The sequence below is a fragment of the Pleuronectes platessa genome, chromosome 8, assembly GCF_947347685.1.
Source record: "Pleuronectes platessa chromosome 8, fPlePla1.1, whole genome shotgun sequence".
NCBI lineage: Eukaryota > Metazoa > Chordata > Actinopteri > Pleuronectiformes > Pleuronectidae > Pleuronectes > Pleuronectes platessa.
Genome location: NC_070633.1, coordinates 23878204 through 23901900, shown reverse-complemented (window position 1 = coordinate 23901900; position 23697 = coordinate 23878204). Strand labels below are relative to the sequence as shown.

The following is a 23697-nucleotide window of genomic DNA, read 5'->3' as shown; positions in this document are numbered from 1 at the left end:
GATTGATAGGGAGCCATTACAAAAGGTTTCTGAGCTTGATATATAAGTGTGTGTTGTGGTGCTTAGGTGCATCTTTTGTGTGTGTGTTGGTGTGTGTGTGTGTGTGTCACAGACCACTGGGTTGGCTGTAATAATTGCTGAGTTTATGGTCAACACTGAGCGGACCAGAAAAATGACAGACCTCCCACTTTCTGCTTAATGATTGGCCCACAGAATCCGTTCCCTCTTTCTGATTGGCTCTCAATTTCAGCCCCTCCCTTCCCATTGGTCCCCCTGGGCTTGTTGCCTGGTTGCATCAGGAGCTCGTGTATTTGAGCAGCGCTCTGGATGTTTACTGCAGCACTTTTACACAGTGCACAGTGAGACAACCTTACTCACACACATGCACACACTGACAGGCACGCACGCACACACACACACTCAAGCCCACAGAATGCCCCGAGGCGATTCCCTGGCTCTGCTGCTTTGACCTGCTGAAGCTGACTCCTCAAGGTGCTCAACTGGGATAACCTACACACTGGATGCAAGGCAGACCTGCAGACCCCGACAGATACGGAGAGAGACTAAATCTGCACAGAGGAGGGACTCAGAGGAAAACAGAGCTAGTTAAGTCCCTCTAACGTCCCTGCTGGGAAATAACATCAGACTGGACTTCAGGAACCTGCGTCTTGGCTTGTTGATGCCACTGTGAAAATAGGAAGAGACAGACCTCAACCCTGACTCACTGACGGGTCGGATCCATCCTGGCGTAAAAAAGCAAACAAACAAAGGAAAAAGAACAAATCAGAGTGAGAGAAAAGACCGCTCGAAAGATGAGAATGGCCTGTGACATTCGGCTGAAGAGGTAAACACCAGAGTTACGTAACTCATGTGGTCTGACTGGAATGAATTATTGGATGGGTGAATGAATGGTTGGAGGAAAAATCTCTGTTTGAAAGATAGAAATTGGCAATAGTGTGAGAATTGAACAAAAACTCTGAATCTGCAACGAATTGGAGAATGTGGAGAGGCAGAGGAAAGCTAGAAGAATAGATATATTTGTGAATGAGGGAATGTATCTGGAATCGAGAGATTTGAAGCCTTCTGCTTCTTTATGGTGAATGGAAAAATAGAGGGAAGCGAAGATTGGTTTTGTTTCTTGCTCATTGCATTGCTACCAGGGAGAGATCAAAGAGAAGAAAGACCTTTTGTCTTTCACAAGAATAGAAATGGAACCGGTGAAGATGAAGAAAAAGGGGAATTACTTAACAGCTGATGTGTTATTCAGCCTTAGCATATATAGGGATATATAAGAAGAGGGGGCTGAGAATGTGTCAGCATTGTATTGCACAAAGGGGACAAAGAAGGCAGTTGTCCTAGTAACAAATCTTTTTGTCATGTTAGAGCTTTGTTAAGCAAATCCATGACTTTATTATAACTGACATAGGTGCCTTCATAATTGAAGAAAATGAATTAAATTAAATGGGAAACAATTGGAAAGTTCTTTGAAATCAATTAAAAAACTATGGATAATTTCCCTTCTCTTTCTGTTGCATGAATATGGAGCAGTGCTGCAACAATTGGCAAAACGATTGATTGGTTGTCTTACAGAAAGTTTATTTGCCCTTTTCAAGGCATAACGATGTCAGATGTAATGATTTTGTGTAGAAGATCTGTCTAAAGAGATACTAACGTGACGTTAGCCTTGACAGAGTATGTATGTGGTCTCGGGGCGTCCCTTGAGTTTATATATTATATATACACAACACAGACGCGTTTGCGGTTCCAGTTACTCAAACGTGAGGATTTGCTGAAAGTTAAGTGTCACAGGAGAGAGACTTTACTACATTTGGGTTTTGGATTCTTTGTCAAAACAAGACATTTCAAATGCCACTTTATGGGGAAATTATGATGAGCTCTTCTGTCTTTTCTAAGTTGTGAAGGACATTTTATTGACTAAACATTTTAATGAATTATTCAAAATAGTGATTCACTCATTGTTTATTATAATAATCTTTGGTTGCACCCTATTTTGAACTTTTTGTGTGTAACGGGTTGTGAAAATCGTTCACCGCTGTGACGGGAACTTTAACGTGACTCCAGAAACACACACTGTTTATTTATATAACTCGTAAAGTCACACACATACTCAAACTGTGCTGACAAATATAAACAGTTTTAGTACAAGCTGGCAGCAGTCGTGTTTCTTCTCCCTTTGAATCAAAATGGGGGGGTGGAGGTGGGGTTGCATAAGATTTGTTGAGTCACTTAAACAAAAGAGATCATTAATCTCAGAAGGCCAAATGTCTGCAGGACAATTAAGAGAAAACAGATGAAACAACACTGTGTTAGCCATTTAAAGTCCCGAGTCCAAAGCAGCTGATGTAAACAAACCAGTGAGCAAGTATCCAGGCAGAAAACTAAACACACATCTTAAATGTCGGTCAAAGCCCCATGTTCCAGTTTGTTTGAGTGTAAACGTGTCGTAAGAGTCTGTGAGAGTTTCTCAGCCCTCGCATGAAGGATGAAGGACTTTTCTATAAACGTTTACTGATTCAGAGAAGAGCTATTTGTGACGTGCAAAATGATGAATGTTATTTTTTTCTGTGTGCTTGTGTTAGTGTTTGTATGAATTGCGATGGGTTTGTCTGTTTTGTAGTGTGTGTCTGAGGGAACGAGGGATTTACAGAAGCAGACTGTGTGTCGTACATAGTTATATATAATATATATATTTTTATAAAAATATATATATACATATGTTTATCAGACTGGGGTCTTTGTGTGTGCTGTGTAGACTGCAGTGTTCTTTACCTCCCAGGCAGAACACAGCAGAGGCAGGTTTGCTGACAACAGCACCTCTGCAGAATCACCAACCTCAAACTCACCTATCTTTTTTTCACACACACACACACACACACACACACACACACTCTATAGATTTTGTTGCAGCAGACAAAAACAAACAGTCACGCTCAGATGTTGTTTATTTGTTTTGTGATTCGGTCACAGACGCGTCTCAGCTCTGCAGTATATATACTCTTGGCTGTTTGTAGCTGGTACTCCTGGCCTGTATTTGTAATCTACAGACGGACAGCAACACCATCGTTGTTGATTGAATAAAGATCTGACGTATTTAGAGGCACAAGCTAGACCTTCACCTCTCTGTCCAGCTATGCGTGATCATTTTGCTTAGTGACAGGGTGAATTATCCTGCTGAAAAAGCCCACTGCTAAATGAGTAACACACTGCCTCCACTGGCTTGTCTCCTACCGACATCTTAACATCTCTAGAGATCACATTTACTGGGGGACTGTTATACAAGACTGTATTAGTTATAGCTAGTTGCCTAATTAATTGACAACTGCATATATCACACAGTGCAAACACAATTCTTAACCTATTATAACAAGGTTCATGACCTTGTACAAGCATTGTAAGGTTCTATTGTATAAAATCCTCATATTTTGGAATTCATAGAGCTACAAAGAGTTTTCAAAACAGGATCATTGAGATGAAATCATGCTACACAAACAGATTTGTAAAGAGGGAAACCGAACTTAATTGGCCCTAAAATGAGACAAGCACAGATCATTGAGTGACGTTTATTGATGTTTTTTATTACATTATTTTTTATAAATGTCTTTTATTCATCAAATTTAAATCATAAATGTGTTACTCGTCAGGTGATGTTAATAGCAAACTAATAATGATTTATGTGTTAAATCTCTTATCAATGCAGTGGGCAGCTGTATTAGTCTGTGGGGTCAGTTATCAGTCATCACTTGCTAAATACAACCTTGACCAACCGTCCGCAGCTGTGTGACATTTAAAAAAACTTAAGTAGCAGTCTACTTTGGTCTCACTTAAAGATGGGGCAGCTTTAAAGGTTAAAATGTTTTTTAATTAATGTTCAGAACACACTGTTTTGTTGATAAGTAAAGTGGAATGTATTGGCTACATATGTATCCAACATGGATTTTGATTGAAAACAAACTTCATTGTTAATCTTATGATATATTTTTTACACAGTTTTGTTATGAAGAAGCAGTGTTCTTATAACAGTAAATATTTGGATACTGATGTGTTGTTTGTCCTGAACCGAAAGTGCTGAGTAAGACACGCTGTTCTCCCCCGGTCATGATGCCGTAAAGCATGAGGCTGGTACGTCTGCTCCCCTGCTCGAAACATTCCATCCTGAGAGATTATAAAACCCTCTTCAAAACCACTGTCTACACCAGGGACCCAGAATTTTCCATGATCTCATTTGCCCTTCGTAGTTTCCCTATCAGGGAAGAAACACAGTACCCTAACGGACTCGATAGAGCATGTCCTCTGTGGTCCTTAAGGTCTTTACTGACACTGATAGAGATGCTATCATGGCTACTTAGAGAGCTGGAAGAGGGCAAGAACAACCCAAAGGGCCCAACAGTGGTTTTAGTTCAAGTCCTTGGGGGCTCAGTGGTGTAAGATCAGATATTATTGTCGCTGCTTAAGGCCCATGCAGATTATGTAACTTCCTTGAGGGTCCTATCAAGGGTCTATTGTTAATATTACAGCCACAGAGAGTGGTCCCTCATTGTACAACTCAGCAGGTTATCCTGCCGTCAGACGTTATCTGGGCCTTTGAGGAGACAGCCTTTGCTGTTGGGAGCCTGTGGGTTGTGTTACTGTTTAATGTTGACTAACATGAAAAGAAAACCGACGAGGAGCTTGAATGACAAAGAGTCCAATGTTAATGCAGTCTGAATAATCACTGGTTCAAAGATGTGAGATGCTGGAGAGGAAGAAATGAAATACTGTAGATGCTATTTCAACATTCTCCAATTTATTTGACTGGAGAGGGAATGACAACCGAAGAAAAACTACAATACAACAAACCCTTTTTTCTCTCTCTCTCTCTCTCTCTCACACACACACACACACACACACACGGATGATCAAGCAATAACAGCATCTGAGTGAGATGCTTCTTACATTCGAAGTCAGTAACAAGCGAGGGAGGACAAGAGGAGATAAAAGAGGAAAGAAAAATGAAAGATAAGATAGAGAAGGGAGAGCTGGAGAAAGAGATAACGAAGTAGAGATAATACGAATATATTTCTGTACAAATTGTGATGGGGTGGAATAAGAGGAAGGAAAACGAATCAAATTCAGACTAATCATAATGGAAGGAAGGGATCTTAATGGAGAGATAAAGGAGAACAGATAGGTGTGAAGTAACCAAAAAGAGCTGAAGAGCAGTTGAATGATGATGGCAATTATAGAAAGAAACAAGAGAGGGAATATGAATAAAGGATAGATAAAGAAGAATACAGATGAAGGGCAATATCTATTCCTTTCTGTCGTTAATAATTCACTCTGTATTGATCGACCTGAAGACTTTCTGCAGCATTAGGAGCCAATGTGTGTGTGGTTGTGTTAAAGAGCAAACACACATACATACATACATACATACATACATACACACAAACACACACACACACACACACACACACACAAAGCTTGCATAACCTCAGTTGTTTTTCAGATTAGATCAATTTGACCGCTGAGTCTCACACACGCACATACATACACACACCCTCACACAGCATATATGAGATTCCAATGACCTTGTGTTTGTGTGCGTGTGTGTGTGTAGGGGTGTTATATAAATCTAGATTCCTGGCGTGCCGCTGTCACCGTCACTGAGTGTGCAGGCCAGCGGTTGTGCTGCTGAATCAACGGGCACATCTCGACTTCCTCCTTTCACAAACACACACACAAACACACACACGTAGCTCTATCTTAGTAAGGACACTCGTTGACATAATAGATATCCCTAGCCCCTTACCAAACTAAAAGCTTAACCCTAACCTAATTCTAACCCTAAACCTAATTCAAGTCTTAAACCCTCAGACAGCGCAGTGAGAAAGTTAGGACAAGTCAAAACATCTTCACTCTGACAGGTCTACGCATAAAATGGTCCTCACAAAGATATAAGTACAGGAACACACTTCCTTGCTTATGTCATGTCAAATGTGTCCCGATACACACGCTTCTATCTGATCAGCAGGGTTTACAGAGCCCTGTAGCCTAAATAACAATCTGCCCACCCAGAGTGGCGCCACTGACAAACTTTGTGTGTGCGTGTGTGCGTGCGTGTGTGTGTTTGTCTGTGTCTCCTTGTCCGTTTCATCTCTACAACACTTGATCTACGAGTTGTCTCCAACGTACACACAAGCCTTCCTGGTGAACATCATTATTTTCATTCTCCTTCCGTTCTGGCTCTTGCTGCCCAACGCCCTCCAAGGTCATTTTGTGTGAATATGGGAGGAGAGTTGTGGAGAACATGATGTTCTAACCATGTTGTCCTTATCCCCCCCCCCCCCCCTCTCTCTCTCTCTTTATTTCTTTCTCTACAGCTCCCACCTCTCCCATATATCCATCCTGCCTACTGACTCTGCTGAGTAAGTACACATGCACAAAGTCATTTTATCTACTCAGGATAACATACATAGGCACTTCTTTATGGACACCTCTCAAATACTAGCTGAGAAATCGGGCAAGTAATATTTCTGTGACTGAGTGGAATATAAATCGGAAAACAAGTTGTAATAACCTGTGATTTTTATTCGGACTAGAAAAAAATAACTATAATAGAGGGGTAAAAGAGAGTCTAGGGTTAATAGACGTGTGAAGAGGGAGTAAAGGACTCAAGAGGCAGATAAAACAACAGCAATGAAGAGGGAAGTGCAGGCAGTGCTGCGAGGTGTTGATAGAAAAGTAAGAGCTTAAGAGGAAGTAATAAGGAGGAAAGCTGACCTTTTGTTTTCATAATGAAGCTAAACTAAAGCTTGTTACATGGCTTGGTGCTTTCACAGCCCCGGGGATATGAACTCAGCCATCACATGACTTTGAGCCTTCAGTCTGTTAAAGAGGCCACCTGAAAGGATTGGGTTCCTGGCAAATTAATACTCCAAACAAACAAGGGGCAGCATATAACCTTAAAGCTTGGGTGTCCGGCTTTATTGTGAGAAATAAAGAAGGGCTTCCCCTGGGCTGTAGTTGGACTGAGCATCAGGTGCCCGAGGACAAATCAGTGGATGGTGGACTGGAGGTCCCATTTTGTAGGACTGGGCTCACTGGTCACTCACAATCAAGTTTAAAAAAATAGCCAAACCTGTATTGATTGAGGAATATTGTTTTCCATGCAGTTTTACTTCTCAATAGGATAATGTATCAGGCATTTTCTTATATACTGGTTAAACTTACTTCAACTTTACACCCAGTCTGACCAGTCAGAGACACATGGATGAAGTAGTGGTGGCAGGAGTAGAGAGTGAGATAGGAGAGGTCGAGAAAATGTTATAACCTCCTCTCAGTGACTCCTCATGTTGAACTAAGATAAGATAAGATGTAACTTTATTGATTCCTCGTGGGGGGGAAGTTCAACTTGGCACAACAGCACAAAAAGTAGCAGCGCAATGGTAAGACTAAAACTAGAGAAGAAACAGAATCCAGAACAAATGAGATAATAATAGAAATATTGTTTACACAATTATTTGCAAAATGCTAACATCAGCAGATTTCTATGCCCCACAACACATCTTTGACATAATATCATAACTATGAACTCTTCACACTCAGTAGATAATCTTAGTTTAGAATTTTTCCTCACAGACGATAGCCACAATAACACAAGATGCTTCTGTGGGTGTTGTGTGTGTTTTGTGTATAAGTACGTGGCTGTATTAGTGGGTGTTGGATGTTTTTTGTTAGTGGAGCCTCTTGCAGCGAGAGGCAGAGATGCTGCTGCTTCTGCTGCTTGTGAAAGTGGGCATGTGGTCCAGGGAAATTTATGTTTGTCTGAAATATCCGAAACCCACACACATTTATTTGACCTGAGCCCAGCACCTTCAGCTTTTTTATGAATTTTTGCCTTACATGGACATTGTTGTGAAACACAAACACAGTTATGTTCCAGCTCCAGTGCTTCCTATGTATAATCCTATAACCCTGTAAGTGACTATATACCGTATACTGGCATCAAGGCCAATTTAAATAAAGAGAAGAGGTGTTAATGAGTGAGAAATCCACAGAGTTCATTGAATTCAATATAACTGAGCACATCATTTAACGTGTGAAAGGTTCAGCAGCTGGGCTTAATGGAGAGCTTAGTACATCATTATTGAATTTTAGTGATTCAAACTAAAGTGTGATACTTTTTTCTGATCAGCTTTGGGTAGTTTTATCAGTTTTTGTTTAGTTTACTTTGTTCCTTAATATGTATAATGTATGTGATAAAAACATAATGCAGATTCACATACCAAACACAGAAAAAATGAAGTACCCCTACTATTCTTAGAAAATCAATGAATGAATCATTTTGTGTGTATTCCCAGGATAATTCAGCGAACCATCAGAGCTGCAGTGGAGCAGCATTTCTTTGACCTGAAAACCTCCATCGACCACAGCCTCAGCAACTATGACAGCCAGGGGTGAGAGTGCACACACACAAATACACAAAACAATATAGACACACACATGCATAAAAAACACAAGTATAAGTATAAGCGCTTGAATCAAGCAGTTACTGGCACACTTCTTAAACACCTTTAGCAAGACTTCTGATTGCAGCATGTGACAGAAACATGCTACACACATTCCTCAGGGGCTGAAAGAGGCATCACATGACTTTAAAGAAAAATATTTGACATGGTGAACATTGTGGACAAAGGCTCAGAGCCAACCAGAGAGCTCGAGTTACCAGTAAACATGTTGTCAGCAGGGATGTTGATAAGCAAACTTCATGTGTGGAGGGGAGCAGCTGTTCGGTGACCGTCACCTCCAAGACAAAACAAGAACTTGAGGAGTTTCCAGCCTCAAGGAGACGTGACACCATAAAGGTTTTACACTGCTTGCTAAAATAGGCAGCTTCATCCCAGCCTGCAGAGCAAATGTCTACAAATATTAGAGTAAAGTTGAGTAAACGTTAGTGGCACCTCGGGCTCCTGGTAAAAATATTTACTTAACAACTACCACCAAAAGAACCCTAACAGTGAGAAGCTAACTGAAGTGACAACGTAACAGTGAAGAGAACAACTCCCATAATCCCATGCTACTTCTTTTATTGTAGTTCGGTATTGAAATACTCAGGGCTCCCAAAATTCACATATTGTGTGTTTACGTTATTAGCTGGTATTTAACATTGGGGTCCTTTCATTAACTTTCAGAATTTTATTTTTCAGGATGAGTCCCAGTGAGCCTTCAATCGAGGGCTGCCATGGAGATGAGGAGCAACAAACGGACCCCGAGGACACTCCCTGTGACACCAAAGGGGAAACCCCACTCAAAGATCGCGAGCAACACATGCAACCAAGCCAGACGGACACACAGGTTTGTGGGGGGCACGCAAACACACACACATATACATATACAGTATTTATACCTCACATATATCAGCATGTGCAGGGGTTTAAGCCAGGTAGTGTTTTTAAGAGACTTAAAGGACCCCAGGTAAAATGGACTTTTGGAGTAGAGCCCCGCAAAAGAAACACCTGATATGAGAATATGGATAGACATTCTAATAACTGAAAAAGGTTGGTGGCATGTGGCGTCATTAGGGGGGTTTCTGACCATGGTCTCATTCCAGTCTCCTATGCAAAGCCATGCAAGGGCCATGCAAGGGCCATGCAGAGTTCTCTCAGAATTGTTGTTAAGGATATTTTCTCTTCTTTCTTGCGATGCCCGTGGTTTTAGTTTTCATCCTATGAGACATGAATATACAAACACACAAGCAGAAACAGCACAGAATCACCAGATACTCTATATTCGTGTTAATTAAACTATGGTAAAAGCGTAACTTTCTCCCCTGTGAACAGAGATTGAAAATGAAAACATTGGAGAGTTTACTCCACATGTATCAGATATCTCTAAAAAGAAAACAGCAGAGCTCAGACCCAGCAGCGCTGTTTGGGCTGGCAGCCTATTTCCCATAACTGACCTCCTTCCTGTCTCTGTGTGTTGGTTAATTCCAAGGCTGAATGTTTGATATTATCAGAACAGTCCATCTTTGTTCTTCACTGATTGGCTGCAATAGCACGGACTCTCCTGGGGAAGCGCGCTGCCTGTTGGCCTGTTTCAAACAGATGCAGATCTTCAATGAAAACACGGATACACCCTGTTTTGCTCTAGCCAATGTACAGTCAGAAGGCCAAGACTTCCACCTTCTGTATCTTAATGATTCCCAAGGAGGAACAGAGGTTTAAACATTAGAGTTATAAATATAATTAAAATCATCAACTCCACACACTCATCTTCTTGTGATCTAAGATTGTTGAAACTCCATAGCAGGATATAATATTCAGAGACTAAGGTGTTGGTTTACTAGAGAATCTAAGGCAGCTTTATTTATGTAGCGTATTTCATACTCAATAAACAAAATAAAAACACAATAAAAACAATTATGAAAACACATGTAAAAACATGATAAAAATTAAATTGATGTGCACTACCAGACACACTTGATATTGATAAGGAAAAGCTGCTTCCCTTATTAATTGACATAACAACTATTAGACCAGTCCACTAATGATGAGGAAGAGAAACAATACACACACAATGATGATGTGCCTCTTTATGTTAGACCCCTAATTTAACAGTTTCTATTCTTGCCCTGCTTCTTGTTTGCTTTGTTGTCCTTGAAAATGAAAAGGTTAGAAGTTTAAATTCTAGCTGTTGATTTCTCTCAGGATTCACTGGACTCTGACACTTCCCCGGTGAAGAGCTTGAGAATGGACATGGAGGCAGACGCTGTCATAGATGCTGAGAACAACATCAACAATGCCAGGTGAGCGCTGATTAGACTCTATATATAAGTAGCTATTAGTTTAAAACCTCAAGGAACATATGGTGTGGTATCTACTGTAGATGTGGGTTGTATGTAGTGATGTGGAGAGATGACTTCCTTGCACTGATCACTTGACACGTCACGTTTATTAATCACTTGGACATGCTTCCTCAGCCGGAGCACATTTTATGCTGCGTTCTTAATTTACTTATCTCTCTCACATGTGGCACATTAGCTCGTCCTGCATGGTCGTGCAGACACATCACACATTGTTCCACTATTCCCACAGGGGGGGTTGGTTACTTGAGGTGGAAGGTTGGGCGGGTAGTGACGATGCAAATTTTTGTTTATACAAATCTCATTATGACTGTTTGTCGGTTTATAGTTGTAGTACAGTAGTAGTAAGTGTGTGCCTGCCACATTATAACATTATCGTTTTTTGTCTGTGATGTCAGGCAGGACAATCAACCCTGTGACTCCATGGACCAGACTGACACTGTAACCTGTGTAAGTTTCCATTTTCATCAGTGTATGTCTTTAATCTGTGGACACATTTTGGTGCCTCATCTCTCTACCGACTGAACCTTCTTCCATTTTTCCTTCTTCTCTTCTGTTTGATTTTCTTTCTTTCTTTCCTCCATCCACACTCTTATTATCTTCAATTAATTGTGTCTATTTTCTTCCTTCCATCTTTGATTTTGTTTCTGTAATCCCCTAATGGTCTCTCTCTTTCCCAGCAGGACCCGAGCTCCTGCCGCTGTGATCAGAACGCCAACACCAGCGAGACCAACAGGAACCACCTGTCGCCATGCCAACCCAACTCTGGCCTCAAGCCCCACCTCCAACTCTTTCCTGACAACCAATGGGAAGGTAGGAATATCATCGTCTCTGCAAGACCAGCACACTCTGTATTCATACCAAAAAACAGATATAAAATACAAACTAAGATATTTATCTATCCATCTATACAAGTCAATGTGTTAAAGCTGCATGTAGCTTTTGTTTGTTTATCTAACTATCTAGAATTATTCTTCTGAACATGGTAAAAATACACCTTCAAATTGATCATGTGTCTAATAATAGATTAAATATTCGACTTTTTTACCCAAAATTAATTTATCAGGTTAGTTTTGCTGAATAGCAAGAAAACATGAGCTGTTATTCTCCTTCACTTCTCTGTCACTCGGTCGAATCTCTCGTGTGACTGAAGAAATTGACCTAATTTGTTTGCATTTAAACCACACACACACACACACACACACACACACACACACACACACACACACACACACACACACACACACACACACACACACGCGCGCACACACAGACACACACACACACAAACACACATGCGCGTACTGAATGCAAGTCGGTGAGTGAAGTTGTCAGGAATGATTGACCTCAACACTCCTCTTCTTCTCTGCTGCCCCTCTCTCTCTATCTCTCTCTCTCTATCTATCTCTCTCCTCCTCTTTCTTCGTCTTCTTCTTCCTCCCCTCTTCCACCTTTTTGTCTTCCTTCCAACAGCATCACCCCCCTCCCATATCCATCTCCCTCCCATAGATTTCTCATGTATGCATCTTCAAAAAGAAGGCCATGGTGAGTAGTTTCACGTCTACCCAAGCACCCAGCAGTCTCCCAATCCCTCCCAACATTCTTTCTATTTGTTTTAACAATGGTTGCTTACTGGTTTGGACCGTGTGTCAATATATCCTCACACTTTTAAACTAACTTGTGAGATATTGATGATAAATAAATCCCTGCATGTAAACCACTCTTCCTTCCTTCAGATTTGATCAGACAGCAGGTTTTACTAACCTACTGGTTGAAGTCCCCTCCTGCTGCAGGGCCACTGTGCAGATTGATCAATCTGAAAACATGTTACCTTCCTCCTCTCTGGGCCTCACCCCTGTCTCGTTGTCTCTCTAACCCATCTTCCTCTCTCTGTCTCCTCCACTCCGCTCGTTAACATAGCTCTGAAATAAGTGAGTGACTCAGCCCGGTTGCTAAAGAAGAGAATTAATGTGGTTGAATGTCTCATGTCCGATGCTCCCTCCCAGGCTGCTCTTGCTGATGTGTACACCGCCTACTTTACATACAACACTCAGCCAGGGATTTAATTACCCTTTTCTCTCCCTTCTTCGCGGAGCTTCGTACACTTTCTCTGACCTCCCGCTATTTCTGTCCTCGTCTCTCCAGACCCCATCCCGGCTTACAAATCCTGGCAGGATGAGAGCGAGAGCGGAGAAGCACAGCTCTCCCCGCTGGCTGGTCGCATGGTTCCTCTCCCCCTACTGCCCCTGGAGGAGGACGGCGAGGACGAGGAGGAGGGGGAGGTGGGGCAGGACACCTCCCCTTCCTCTTCCCGCTCACACCCTCACCTTCTTGCTCGCCGCTTTCTCGACTTCGGAGCGCACAGTGCCCAGCGCTTCCACCAGCAAGACCCAGACGCCACCTCGCCCACCAAAGCACAGAGGTAGAATGAGGCACTGAACCTCCAGCAGCGCTTTGAGATTCTGTTTCTGTTACATTCTTTGGTGGAAGTCAGAGTTTTGATGTAAGATTTTGGGTTTAATCATACCTGTGTGTCGTCTCTCAGACCCCGTCGAGCATCATTTGGCTCCAAAGAGGCGATGAGAGGAGGAGGAGATTCAGTCACCCACCAACTCACCAAGAAGCTACAACACCTGAAGAAGAAAATTAAGCAGTTTGACGAGCAGTTTGAGAAAGAGAGGAACTACAAGGTAAAATTATAAGTTTGGAATCAGACTCAGAGAAATCTCAAACTTTATTCAAGGTAACAGAACATTTCATTGTGGTCTCCACCATCATATCCGCTCTACCTGGGACTTCACCCGTCTTTGCTATGAACACAATCTGCACCTGACTCGCATCGGGTAGTTTTTCATTGGCGTAAGTGGTGAAGACAACAACTTCCATGATGCCATGCTGCTTCACTACATCATCCAACTAGGTCTAGGTTATTGTTTTGATTGAGAGACCCCTAGAGGCCGAAATTATGTGTTGCATGTTTAAGTACTAATCAGCAGAGGTGTAAAAAGTACTGAAATATTGTACTCAAGTAAAAGTACCTTTACTTTAATGAAATTTTACTGAAGTACAAGTAAAAGTACCTATCTAAAAATCTACTCAAGTAAAAAGTAGCTCATTTAAAATGTACTTTAAGTAAAAGTTACTTAGTTACTTCCAACAACTTGATGGGGGCCGCTCCTATACAGTGCAAAAAAGGACAAGGGGTCATAAATCCAATTAATTAAAGGAGAATCTTTACAAATATAAGTGCAATGACATTAAACATGTCAAACATTTAACATGTCCAAACAACAAGCCAGGAGTGAAGCTTGTATAGAGCGCCAAATGTGTTAGGGCCGGCCCTGTGTAGCGCAGTGATTCTCAAACTGTCTGGTGCGCCCATAACAGGTGGTGCGCGCAACCGGGATTGGAAAATGCGAGGCGGAACTAATATTATAGCCGAACTAATGTTTTGATGTCCGCATCTCTTTAACGGCGGAGCAGTAAACAAATCGCTCTTTCGCCGGAGCCAGGGGTCGGAACCCGAGGCTCTTCAGCCGCTCTGCAGTGGCTCCCTGTGCAGTGTTGTGCATGTCGCACAAATTTTCGCGAACAGTGAACTTTACGATCAGTTTTCATATGTTGAACTTGCACGTGAGGGGACCTCATCCACTCTATGCAGCATCTACCACTGCAGTGAGAATTGCCTTGCGCCTTGAACTATGTTTTTTTTTAACTCAGTAACGGATGTAATTTCCAATGTAGCGAAGTACAATACTTCAGTCAAAATCTACTTAAGTAAAAGTAAAATTATCCATTTAAAAAAATACTCAAAAAATTACAAGTAGACAAAAAAACTACTCAATTACAGTAACGTGAGTAAATGTAATTCGTTACTTTACACCTCTGCTAATCAGACCCAAAATAGTTAAAAATTGAATCATTGATTGGAGGTTAATAGATATAACATGATTTGTTAAATAACCAAAAGCCTGAATAAAACTACCACAACATCTTACATATTTTAAAACACCTCTACTGTATTCAGGACTTTTCTGGCTGCATCAGATAATCTACACAGACTGAAATCTTGATAACACTTAGCTTTTTCAAGATTTGGTGTAAACTTGACCATTCCAGCTAAAAACCAACTGTCTCTGCTCCTCCTCTCTCCACAGCCCTCTCATGGAGACAAGGCAGCTAACCCCAAAGTCCTCAAATGGATGACCGACCTCACCAAGATCCGCAGGCAGATTAAAGGTAGAACCTCAGCTTTTCTTCCTGTGAAAACGTGCGTGTGTGTGAGTCTGGGTTTGAATGTCTTTGTGCCATCCTGTTCCGTGCTGGACACCTTGACCCTCCCCGCTCCTAACTTTTGACCTTTGTAACAACATTGCATGTATGCTGGATTAACACAAGCAGACACGCATGTGCCATACATTGACGTGGCTTTCATATGCGTGGCTCCTACCCTCCAATGTGCTGGTGCGTCCTTGTATACCCACATTCATGATCTGAGGCGAGTTCAGTCCGGGGAAAATGTGGGAAACACTGTGTTATAGATTCAAAAAATAGTAAAAGATCAGTAACTTGAAATGTGGTCATGCAGGTTTCTGCTCTGTGGTTACCTGGTAGAACCAAAATAAACTGAATGTGATAAATATGAATCTACAGTTTCCCTGTCACAGTCCCATGGTTTCACCGAACTGAACAGTCCCTATGACACTCGTCCACCTCCTCTCTGTGAGGGGACGTCTCTTCTCTCCGGAGAACGAAGTGGCCGAAACATTTCTCTCTCTGTCTCAAATCAAAATTGCAAAAAAACGACAATAACGCGAGCACCCGCTCTCCACTTTCCTCCCTCCTCCTCCAATCGCCCAACCACCGATTGATTGATTGATTGACTGACTGATCGGCCAACCAGGACGCCAGCACCACCTTTTACCCAGAAGCACGCTGAGGCACCAGGCTTTGCTCCATTCACACAGACGCCACCATGCTCCCTCCTCCTTCCCTTCCTCCTCCTCCTCTATCTGCCCTCCTCCCCATCACACACTCACCCCCCCACGCCACCCCCACTCAGGCCTGAACTCTAGACCGTTTCACCTCAGTAAGTACCAACCCCTCAGTAAGTAGACCTCACATACACTACTGACAGTGACAGTGAGGCGGCTTCGTGCCAGCATCTTGCTTCTTTGTTTTTGGTGTGTGTCCTGTTGAAACAGCATGTCGGCACGGGGATGTTTGAACAGAGGTGTGTCTCGAAAATGTCATTTGCCGAAGGGGGTCTTGGTTTTAAAAAGTAAATATATTAGGTGTTTATTGAGGAAAAGATATATCTCTGTGTGTCGTAGTACATTCTAAATGATGTAGATATTAGCACTCTGCAAAGGATTCTCCGCTCACTCAGCTTTTCTGTGGGAAAGACTCTGGCTTCCAGGTGTCTGTGTCTGTAGTTGTAGAGGTAACTCAGCATTTCTAGGGTTTTTCTCCACTACGCTACTTCACCTTATCTTCAATTATGGGGAAGTGTAAGTAATTCTGGAACTCTTATAGCCCTTCTTATCCGTCATATTTGACATAGATCTTAAGTTTTATTTACTATGGTCTTAAAAAGTCATAAATTTAACTTGCTGAAACCAGAAACTCTGTGTCTCAGTGTGTAACCATGAACATTAGAATTTTACTGCCAGAATCTGTTCAATGCTGAAATGTTCAGGAAGTGATTTATTCGGTCTTCTACATGATGTGATGGTGTGTGTTGTTGTTCAGGGTGTGTGTGTGTGTGTGTGTGTGTTTGTGTGCAGTTCAAGCATGCTGTGTTTCTCCTGATATGAGCCTTCTCCTCCACCACGGCTCTCTGTTAAACTCCTGCATGTCCTTTCTGATCGTCCTATCAGAGAAGTTGACTCCAGGATTCATTCTTTTCTTTTGTAACCACTTTCCTTGTCTCGGTTCCTTCTCTCCCACGTCACTCTCTCCATCTCCTCCTCTTTTTTTCCCTCCTTCCTCATGACTTTGTCCCTCCGTCCTCAGATGCCAAACACCGTGCAGAGAGCGAGCTCGGCCCTCTGACTCGTCCTCGGAGCAACACCTTGCCAAAGAGCTTCGGCTCGACACTGGATCAAGGCACCCATGATGCAGCAGGGGACGCTAAAGGTTCGCATCCCACCAGGGAGGAAACACTGGAGATGATTCAGTGCAGGGTCAAAGGGAAGAAGCAGGAGGACGGATGGCCCGATGACATCAAGGTGAGGAGTCGATATTTAACCGGGGATTGAATAAAACTCTGTTGGAGATTTATTTTGGTTCTACTGCGACTTATAGAGATGTTGCTCATCAATCTGCTACTTCAGTCGTGCTCATATCAGTAGATTTCCTCTTTGACATTATTTGTACTGCATTTCTAAGTTTGACTTCTCAATCCATCCCAAAACTTTTTGAGAAACAAATCTTTCTTACTGTAACATAAAGATACACTTAAAGTGAGATGACCCTTTAGTATCACAAGTGTTGAGCAGTTTGGTCTCAGCACAGTGATGCACATACAGGGACTGGGGCAGAGCAGACACCTGGTGTGGGAATACAAAGTCAGTGAGCTGAAATACAAGTTACAACAGTATTAGACAATGAACTGTGTGTTTGTGTGTGTGTGTTTCTGTAGAAGATGACCAAGGAGCAGTTGTCCTGTGAGAAGACGGTCCTGCAGAAGAACCTGCTGCACTATGAAGGCCTGCACGGTCGACCGGTAACTGACCGACACCACAAACATCACAGACCCAGATCAGATTTAAATCAAAAAACACGTTCAGACCTTTTTCTAATCGTCTCTTTGTGTCTCAGGTGACCAGAGAGGAGCGTCTGGTGGTGAAGCCGCTCTACGATCGCTACCGCCTCGTCAAACAGATGCTCACCAGAGTCACCATCACACCGATCACAGTAAGTACACACACCGTTACGTGTATTACTATTAACACAATGTGTCTGTGTGTAAACAGGACTCTGACATAACTTTACATTAAATACAATAATGTCTGTCTGTCAAACCCTCTCCCCTGCCCAGGTGTCCCCTTCCAGTAAGAGACGGAGTCAGACCCTCCAGCCAATCATAGAGGGAGAAACTGCTCACTTCTGGGAGGAGATCAAAGAGGAGGAGGAGGAAGAGCAGAAGGGAGGTGGTGGAGCAGCAGAAGAAGAAGAGAAGGAGGAGGAGAGGGAGAGGGAGGAGGAGGAAGATGAGGAGGAGGAAGAGGAGGGAGAGAGCAGCGGTGGCGAGATGCAAGGCTCCGAGGTCATCATGGCCGTCGACCTCGTGACCCCGATCGACAGGCAAGGGAGGAGCCAGGACCAATCAGACCAACAGAGCGACTGTCCAATGAGAGCCAAGCTGGAGGAGGGGTCGGGGCGGCTGGCGCTGGACCTGCGACTCTCCAGCTCCAACGCTTCGTCCATGTAAGAACAAAAACTCACACACACACTGTGCGTCATTCTCTTAGTGACAAGTAAACACTACACAGCTTGTGTGGGAGGCTCTGTCTCTATAACTACAGTGTCACTTTGATTAAAATGTCCATTAAAGGCAGAAACAACCAGATGTAATATTTCAACCATCACCTTTATGTGGTGAAGTTTCAATGGCAGCAACTATTTAAGAGAATGTTTCTGACAGTGATTGTTATGTTGATTCCTGTGGGTGTCAGGTGATTGACAGCCAGCGGAGGCAACACAGTTTCCTGCTGAGCTACAGTTTGGACACTTTGTTTTGTTTTTTATATTTAGTTAATTATCTTCATCCTGCCTCTCGTGGGAGTAAGAGATGTCGTGATTAACTTTGCTGTGCAGACGTCTTCCTCACAGCAGACATCTTGACATATCACAGCAGAACAGGTGTAAAGAATAGATCCATTGTTTCTGTTATCAGCAACTTTTGGGTCTTTCCCACTGTGACGTGTCAAAATGTCTGCCGTGAAAAATACAACCCAAAATATGAGGCAGAGGAAAGAAGCAGGTTTTATCTGCTGGCACACGACTTAGAGCTCGTCTGACACGATGCTGTCAGCTGATCAGTCAGCTGATCAGTCAGCTGATCAGTCACATCACCACACTTCACTTCCTGTCCCCAACTTTTTATCTATGGGTCAAGAACCAACTGGTTCCTGTTAATAAAAAAAGATCTAAAAGCATTTGAGCTCCAGAACGTCCCACTCTGGGATTTGAGCTGCAGTTCAGTGAAGTGTTGGTTTCAGGCCTCATGAATCATCTCCTTCTCTCACAGGCCAGAGCTGCTGGAACAGCTGTGGAAGACCCGAGCAGAGAAGAAGAAAATGAGGAAGACCATCAGAGAGTTTGAGGAAGATTTCTATCAGCATAATGGAAGGTAGGTGGTAGGGACACACACACACACACACACACACACACACATGGACACACACACACAGACACACCTACACACCTCTTACCCCTGATGCCAAGACAGATGAAGTCTTCTCTAAAATCCATTTCAAAGATCACAAACATTCAGTACGTCCAAATGTTTAATGTAAAATTGAAACATTAATAAATCTTTTCTGCATTGTTTATTCTCTTGTAGAAGTTTTCACATCAATGCACTTTGGCAACAGACATGTCATCACAGATGGTGAAAAGCTGGTATCAGCTCAGCCAAGTAATGAATCAGCTCCAGATTACACATTTCATCGGTCTTGGATCCAAGTTCACAAATCAAATGTGTACGGCTCTGATTTGTTGATTCCAGTCTCAGCTTCTGTTTCATGGTAGAGGCCGTTCAGGAGGCAGGAGGATCACCAGTGTTAACCAATATGGCTTCAAGAGACACAAGTCAGACTGGAGATTCATGTCTGATGGTCATTTCTCTTCCTTATGCCTCATGTCTGTTAGATTTAATCGTCGGCTTGTGTCAGAATCCTGCTCCTCTATGGAGATCTATCTTCTGCTCCTCACAGAGCAGTACTAACCCTCCTCTCTCTCTCTGTGCTGCTGTAGAAACGTTCAGAAGGAGGACCGCGTGCCGATGCTCGACGAGTACCGAGCGTACAAGAAGATCAAGGCCAAACTCCGCCTCCTGGAAGTCCTAATCAGCAAACAGGATTCCTCCAAATCCATCTAGACCCGCCCTCCTCGGCAGCTGCCAAAATCAATCAACACACAAATCAGCCGTCATCACTGCTGCGAGGACCCGCCCAGGAAGACGCCATCACCCCCACGAGGGTTCCATCAGACGCTCCAGTGACCACGGGACGAGGTCGTGGTCGCTGCTCGGTGCTGCAGTCACGTCACAGAGAAACCAAACGAGTGATGAGTCGGACAGGAAGTTCTGAAACACTTTGATTTTACTTCGACAGTCGGACGATTTTCTGGAAACAGGATATTTTACAGTCACATTTTAGGGACTTTAGACCGAATCTGTTCAGGAACCAAAGTGAAGTTTTGGTTTTTAGTTTTTAGTTTGTCGTACTTTCTGATGACGCTTTATTCCGACTGAAACCCAACACTGGATGTTGGTATCAGTATCACAACGAGGGAGGAGAATTTCTTCCTGAATGCTCAATATTATATAAGTATTTAATAAGTAAAATATTTCAAATTAGAACTATGGCCCTCAAGCCCTTAAGAATCCACATTTAAATCAGCTCACACTCATTTCGGCACATCGGCTCCAAACGAGTTCTTTTTCATGGGTTTCATGGGAATCTGTTCCGTAGCTTCTGCTTCAAACAAACCAGCAGACACATATTCTACTATTTATTCTAATTTGCCAAATCTCTGTGAGTTTTGTGGAATAAAATCCCAACTAGAATTAGTAACAATACATTTTAACAGCTGAGCAGTTTGTGCTCCTCAAAGTTACTGAGGCTGTCGGATGAGAAGTGATTTTTGGCTTTTTGATTAGAAAAGTCTAAACGGCTCGGTTTTAGTTTACGAACTCAAAACTCGTATAAGCTGTTTTCCTGTGACACGACTGCAGCAGCGCCCCCACCAGGCCAACCTGGAATCACTCCATTCAGCCACAGCTGATCTCTGCTGCCTCCCCTGACGTCATATCATCCAAAACACTTCAAAAACACTGTCTTCATCGTTTGTCTCCTCATCGTCATCCCACCAGCTCGACGTGAGACTTTGCACTTGACTCGTTTCTGATTTCCTCGTCTTCGGAGGAAAAGTTCAAAAAAAACTTCTGACTTTTTTTAATTTCAGGAACTTTCGTGTCGTCATTCTTTGTTCTCCGCGACGTTTGTTCCTTCAGGCGGAGGAATGCTATGAGACGGCTCCAGGACTTTCAGACCCTCTCCACTCAACACCGACTGTTTTCGTTTGGGACGTCAGTTCCTCTTCAGCGTCGCGTCGGGGGGGGGGGGTTTCAAACCTAATCTTAAAACCTGCCTCCCTACTACGAAGCCATCGATTGTTTTATTGTGAAACTTTAACATCTTTCACCTTCTGACTGGGTTTAACATTTATCCACTAAGTTTAAAAAACAAGTTTGTTCTTGTTATAAAATCCAATGTACACACGTTTGTTTGAGACACCGATGTTCACGTTGAATGAAAAAAGAATCTGTTGCGTTTCAAGGGAAAATGTTTTAACTCCCAGTGATTCTCCATCTTCCTTTTCATTTCTTTGTTCTTCAGCATTTTTTATTTTTTTTACCTTTTTGTTTCAGTTTGGTCAGAAGTTGTTCAGCAGGTCGGCAAAAGGTCAACTTTCCCATGAGCCTCTTGTGAAAATGCTGCTTTTAATCTGAAGCCTGAACTTTTAAGTTACATGTTAAAAAGCAGAATTAAACTGGAGAGGTTCACAGGAAACAGTCGTACGGAGATTAGGAGATTTAGGAGATAGTGGTTTTAGAAATCATCTGGAGGATTCTGCACTGGTTATCGACGTTAAAGTTGTTCAGAGAAAGATGATGATGATGATGATGATGAAGACGAGGAGCTGCTGCTTCTCTGAAAAACCCAAAGCGTGTTGGTTCCAGGTGGGACCAGGTGTGATTTCCAGCTTCCTGAGGGAGGAGCAGTGACTGAGCAGCGTCTGGTTGGTCCCTGGTTGAGATTTTTAGCTTTAAAGGATTTAACGTATTGATGAGCACTGATTTTAAACATCTGTGGTTTAACTGATATTTGTTTCCCCAAAACGCAGAAGGTCTGAATAGATTCATTAATGTCACGACACAGAGAAGAAGTCAAAGCCGGCGTGTTCGTGTCCTCGGTCCAACCTGCAGCTCCAGTGAAGTTTCATTTCCTGCGGGCAGGTCAAATGAGGGCGGGCGAGGGGGGGAGAGAGAGTTTGTCATTGTTCTTCTTCTTTGGTGCCGCGTCGTCGTCGTGTCTAAGATCCGAGTCCAGATGTCACAATGTGATTTTTTTTAAAGTGGGAAGAAGACATTTCCAAACAGTTGCTACGTTTTGGCTTCAGCTGGTGAGAGTGTGAAGCGACCGTTCTATTGTCAGAACCGAGTCGCTGGTAAACTGGAAGACGAGACTTCATGTGCTTTTCTTACTGTATCGTTGTAGATTTACCTGCCAGAGTCCGAGCGATTGCAGCCGGCCACAGACTGGGGGGGGGGGAGAAAGTTTTGAATGAGACTAAAAGTTTGTGTTTGATCAAAACGAGGGGGGTGTGGTGTGTGTATCGGCACGGTAAAGGAGGTCATTTGTAAAAAGACGTTATTTGCACAGCATTCACAGAATGCAGCCCTGTTGTGTTTATTTTTTTCTTTTTCATTTGTATTTCTAAAAATGAAGCACTACTTCTATATAAATATAAATATATCCTGTACATAAAAAAAAAATACACCCGAAGGAATGAATGTCAGAAATGTTTAAATTATTTCAAACATTGTGTTTGGCTCCCCCTTTTGGTTATAATTATATTTGTGATGCCCAGAGAATGTTTTTTTTTTTTTTGTATTAATATCACTATGAATACTACTATTACTATCATAACAGTTGTGTGATGATTCCGATGATAATAATCCTTTTGTATCTACTCACTAACTGTAAAAACCAGCTGTAGAAGTTAGTCTGGCACTGTGTGTGTGGCTAATCCAACATGAACCTGCTCTGTTCCTTCTTCCTTTTGTCCGTGTGTGTAAAAATATGTTGATCTAGAAACAGTACTGTAGTCAGCTTGCATGGCAACCCAGAACATGATAGTGCAAAAGAAAAAAATCTAAATATCATATATTGTTTCTGTTTTTTTGTGCCATGAAGACGCAGCAATAATAAAACTGTGTGGAGGTTTTACAGAATCGACTCGTGACGAGTTGCATCGACTGTGTGAGTTTCTGAGGTACTTTTTGAAATAGTTTTTACATAAGTTGAGTTTAACACAGCTTCACCGCTGAAAGAAACTAAATATACAAATGGGACACGTAGTTTTTATCCTGATGTTAAAAAGTGGAAACAATCCGTTGTTTCTCTTTTCAGTTTTTTAAATTTCGATACTTTTTCCCGGCCCCTCAGTTCCTCACGGTTCAAACTCCTGTGTTTTACATTGTGCCTGCAGCAGAGTGGTAACACGTCACGTGTGGTTCACGCGTCGTAAACTGTAAATGTGTCTCTGTCCCATGTACAGTTTGTTTCCTCTCACCTGTCTGACGTCAGTGCACGGTTGTTTCTCTCTCTCACAAACAGACACACACACACAGACACACACAGCGGGGGGTTCCCAGCAGGGGGTCGGAGTCAAAGACGTGTCCCAGGTCACAGCAGCTCCTGGAAGAAAAGAAATCAGTTGTTTTAGACAAAACAGGAACAGAAGACGTCGATTATCCATCTTACAAATCTGTGGAGGGACTGTTCAGTTCATAGAGGCCTTTATTTTGAAAGGATCAG

The 23697-nt window shown here is 42.6% G+C and overlaps 1 protein-coding gene across 5 annotated transcripts in view; it reads left to right on the top strand.

Moving 5' to 3' along the window:
• The window catches only part of fam13b (family with sequence similarity 13 member B), a 62768-nt gene extending 39657 nt beyond the window's left edge, over nucleotides 1-23111 (top strand). Inside the window, exons 8-24 of one of the 5 annotated variants that reach the window (XM_053428392.1) lie at nucleotides 6381-6425; nucleotides 8361-8456; nucleotides 9207-9354; nucleotides 10710-10807; nucleotides 11263-11314; nucleotides 11548-11677; nucleotides 12338-12409; nucleotides 13010-13286; nucleotides 13410-13554; nucleotides 15022-15103; nucleotides 15768-15953; nucleotides 16880-17094; nucleotides 17508-17591; nucleotides 17687-17782; nucleotides 17907-18295; nucleotides 19119-19220; nucleotides 19847-23111. In XM_053428392.1, the coding sequence (XP_053284367.1) occupies nucleotides 6381-6425; nucleotides 8361-8456; nucleotides 9207-9354; nucleotides 10710-10807; nucleotides 11263-11314; nucleotides 11548-11677; nucleotides 12338-12409; nucleotides 13010-13286; nucleotides 13410-13554; nucleotides 15022-15103; nucleotides 15768-15953; nucleotides 16880-17094; nucleotides 17508-17591; nucleotides 17687-17782; nucleotides 17907-18295; nucleotides 19119-19220; nucleotides 19847-19970 (2341 nt within the window). In that variant the 3' untranslated portion in view covers nucleotides 19971-23111. Of the gene's footprint in view, nucleotides 1-6380; nucleotides 6426-8360; nucleotides 8457-9206; nucleotides 9355-10709; nucleotides 10808-11262; nucleotides 11315-11544; nucleotides 11678-12337; nucleotides 12410-13009; nucleotides 13287-13409; nucleotides 13555-15021; nucleotides 15104-15767; nucleotides 15954-16879; nucleotides 17095-17507; nucleotides 17592-17686; nucleotides 17783-17906; nucleotides 18296-19118; nucleotides 19221-19846 lie in introns of all 5 variants that reach the window. The other 4 variants (XM_053428393.1, XM_053428394.1, XM_053428395.1 and 1 more) reach the window with 4 other exon arrangements.
• The last annotated feature ends 586 nt before the right edge of the window (nucleotides 23112-23697 follow it).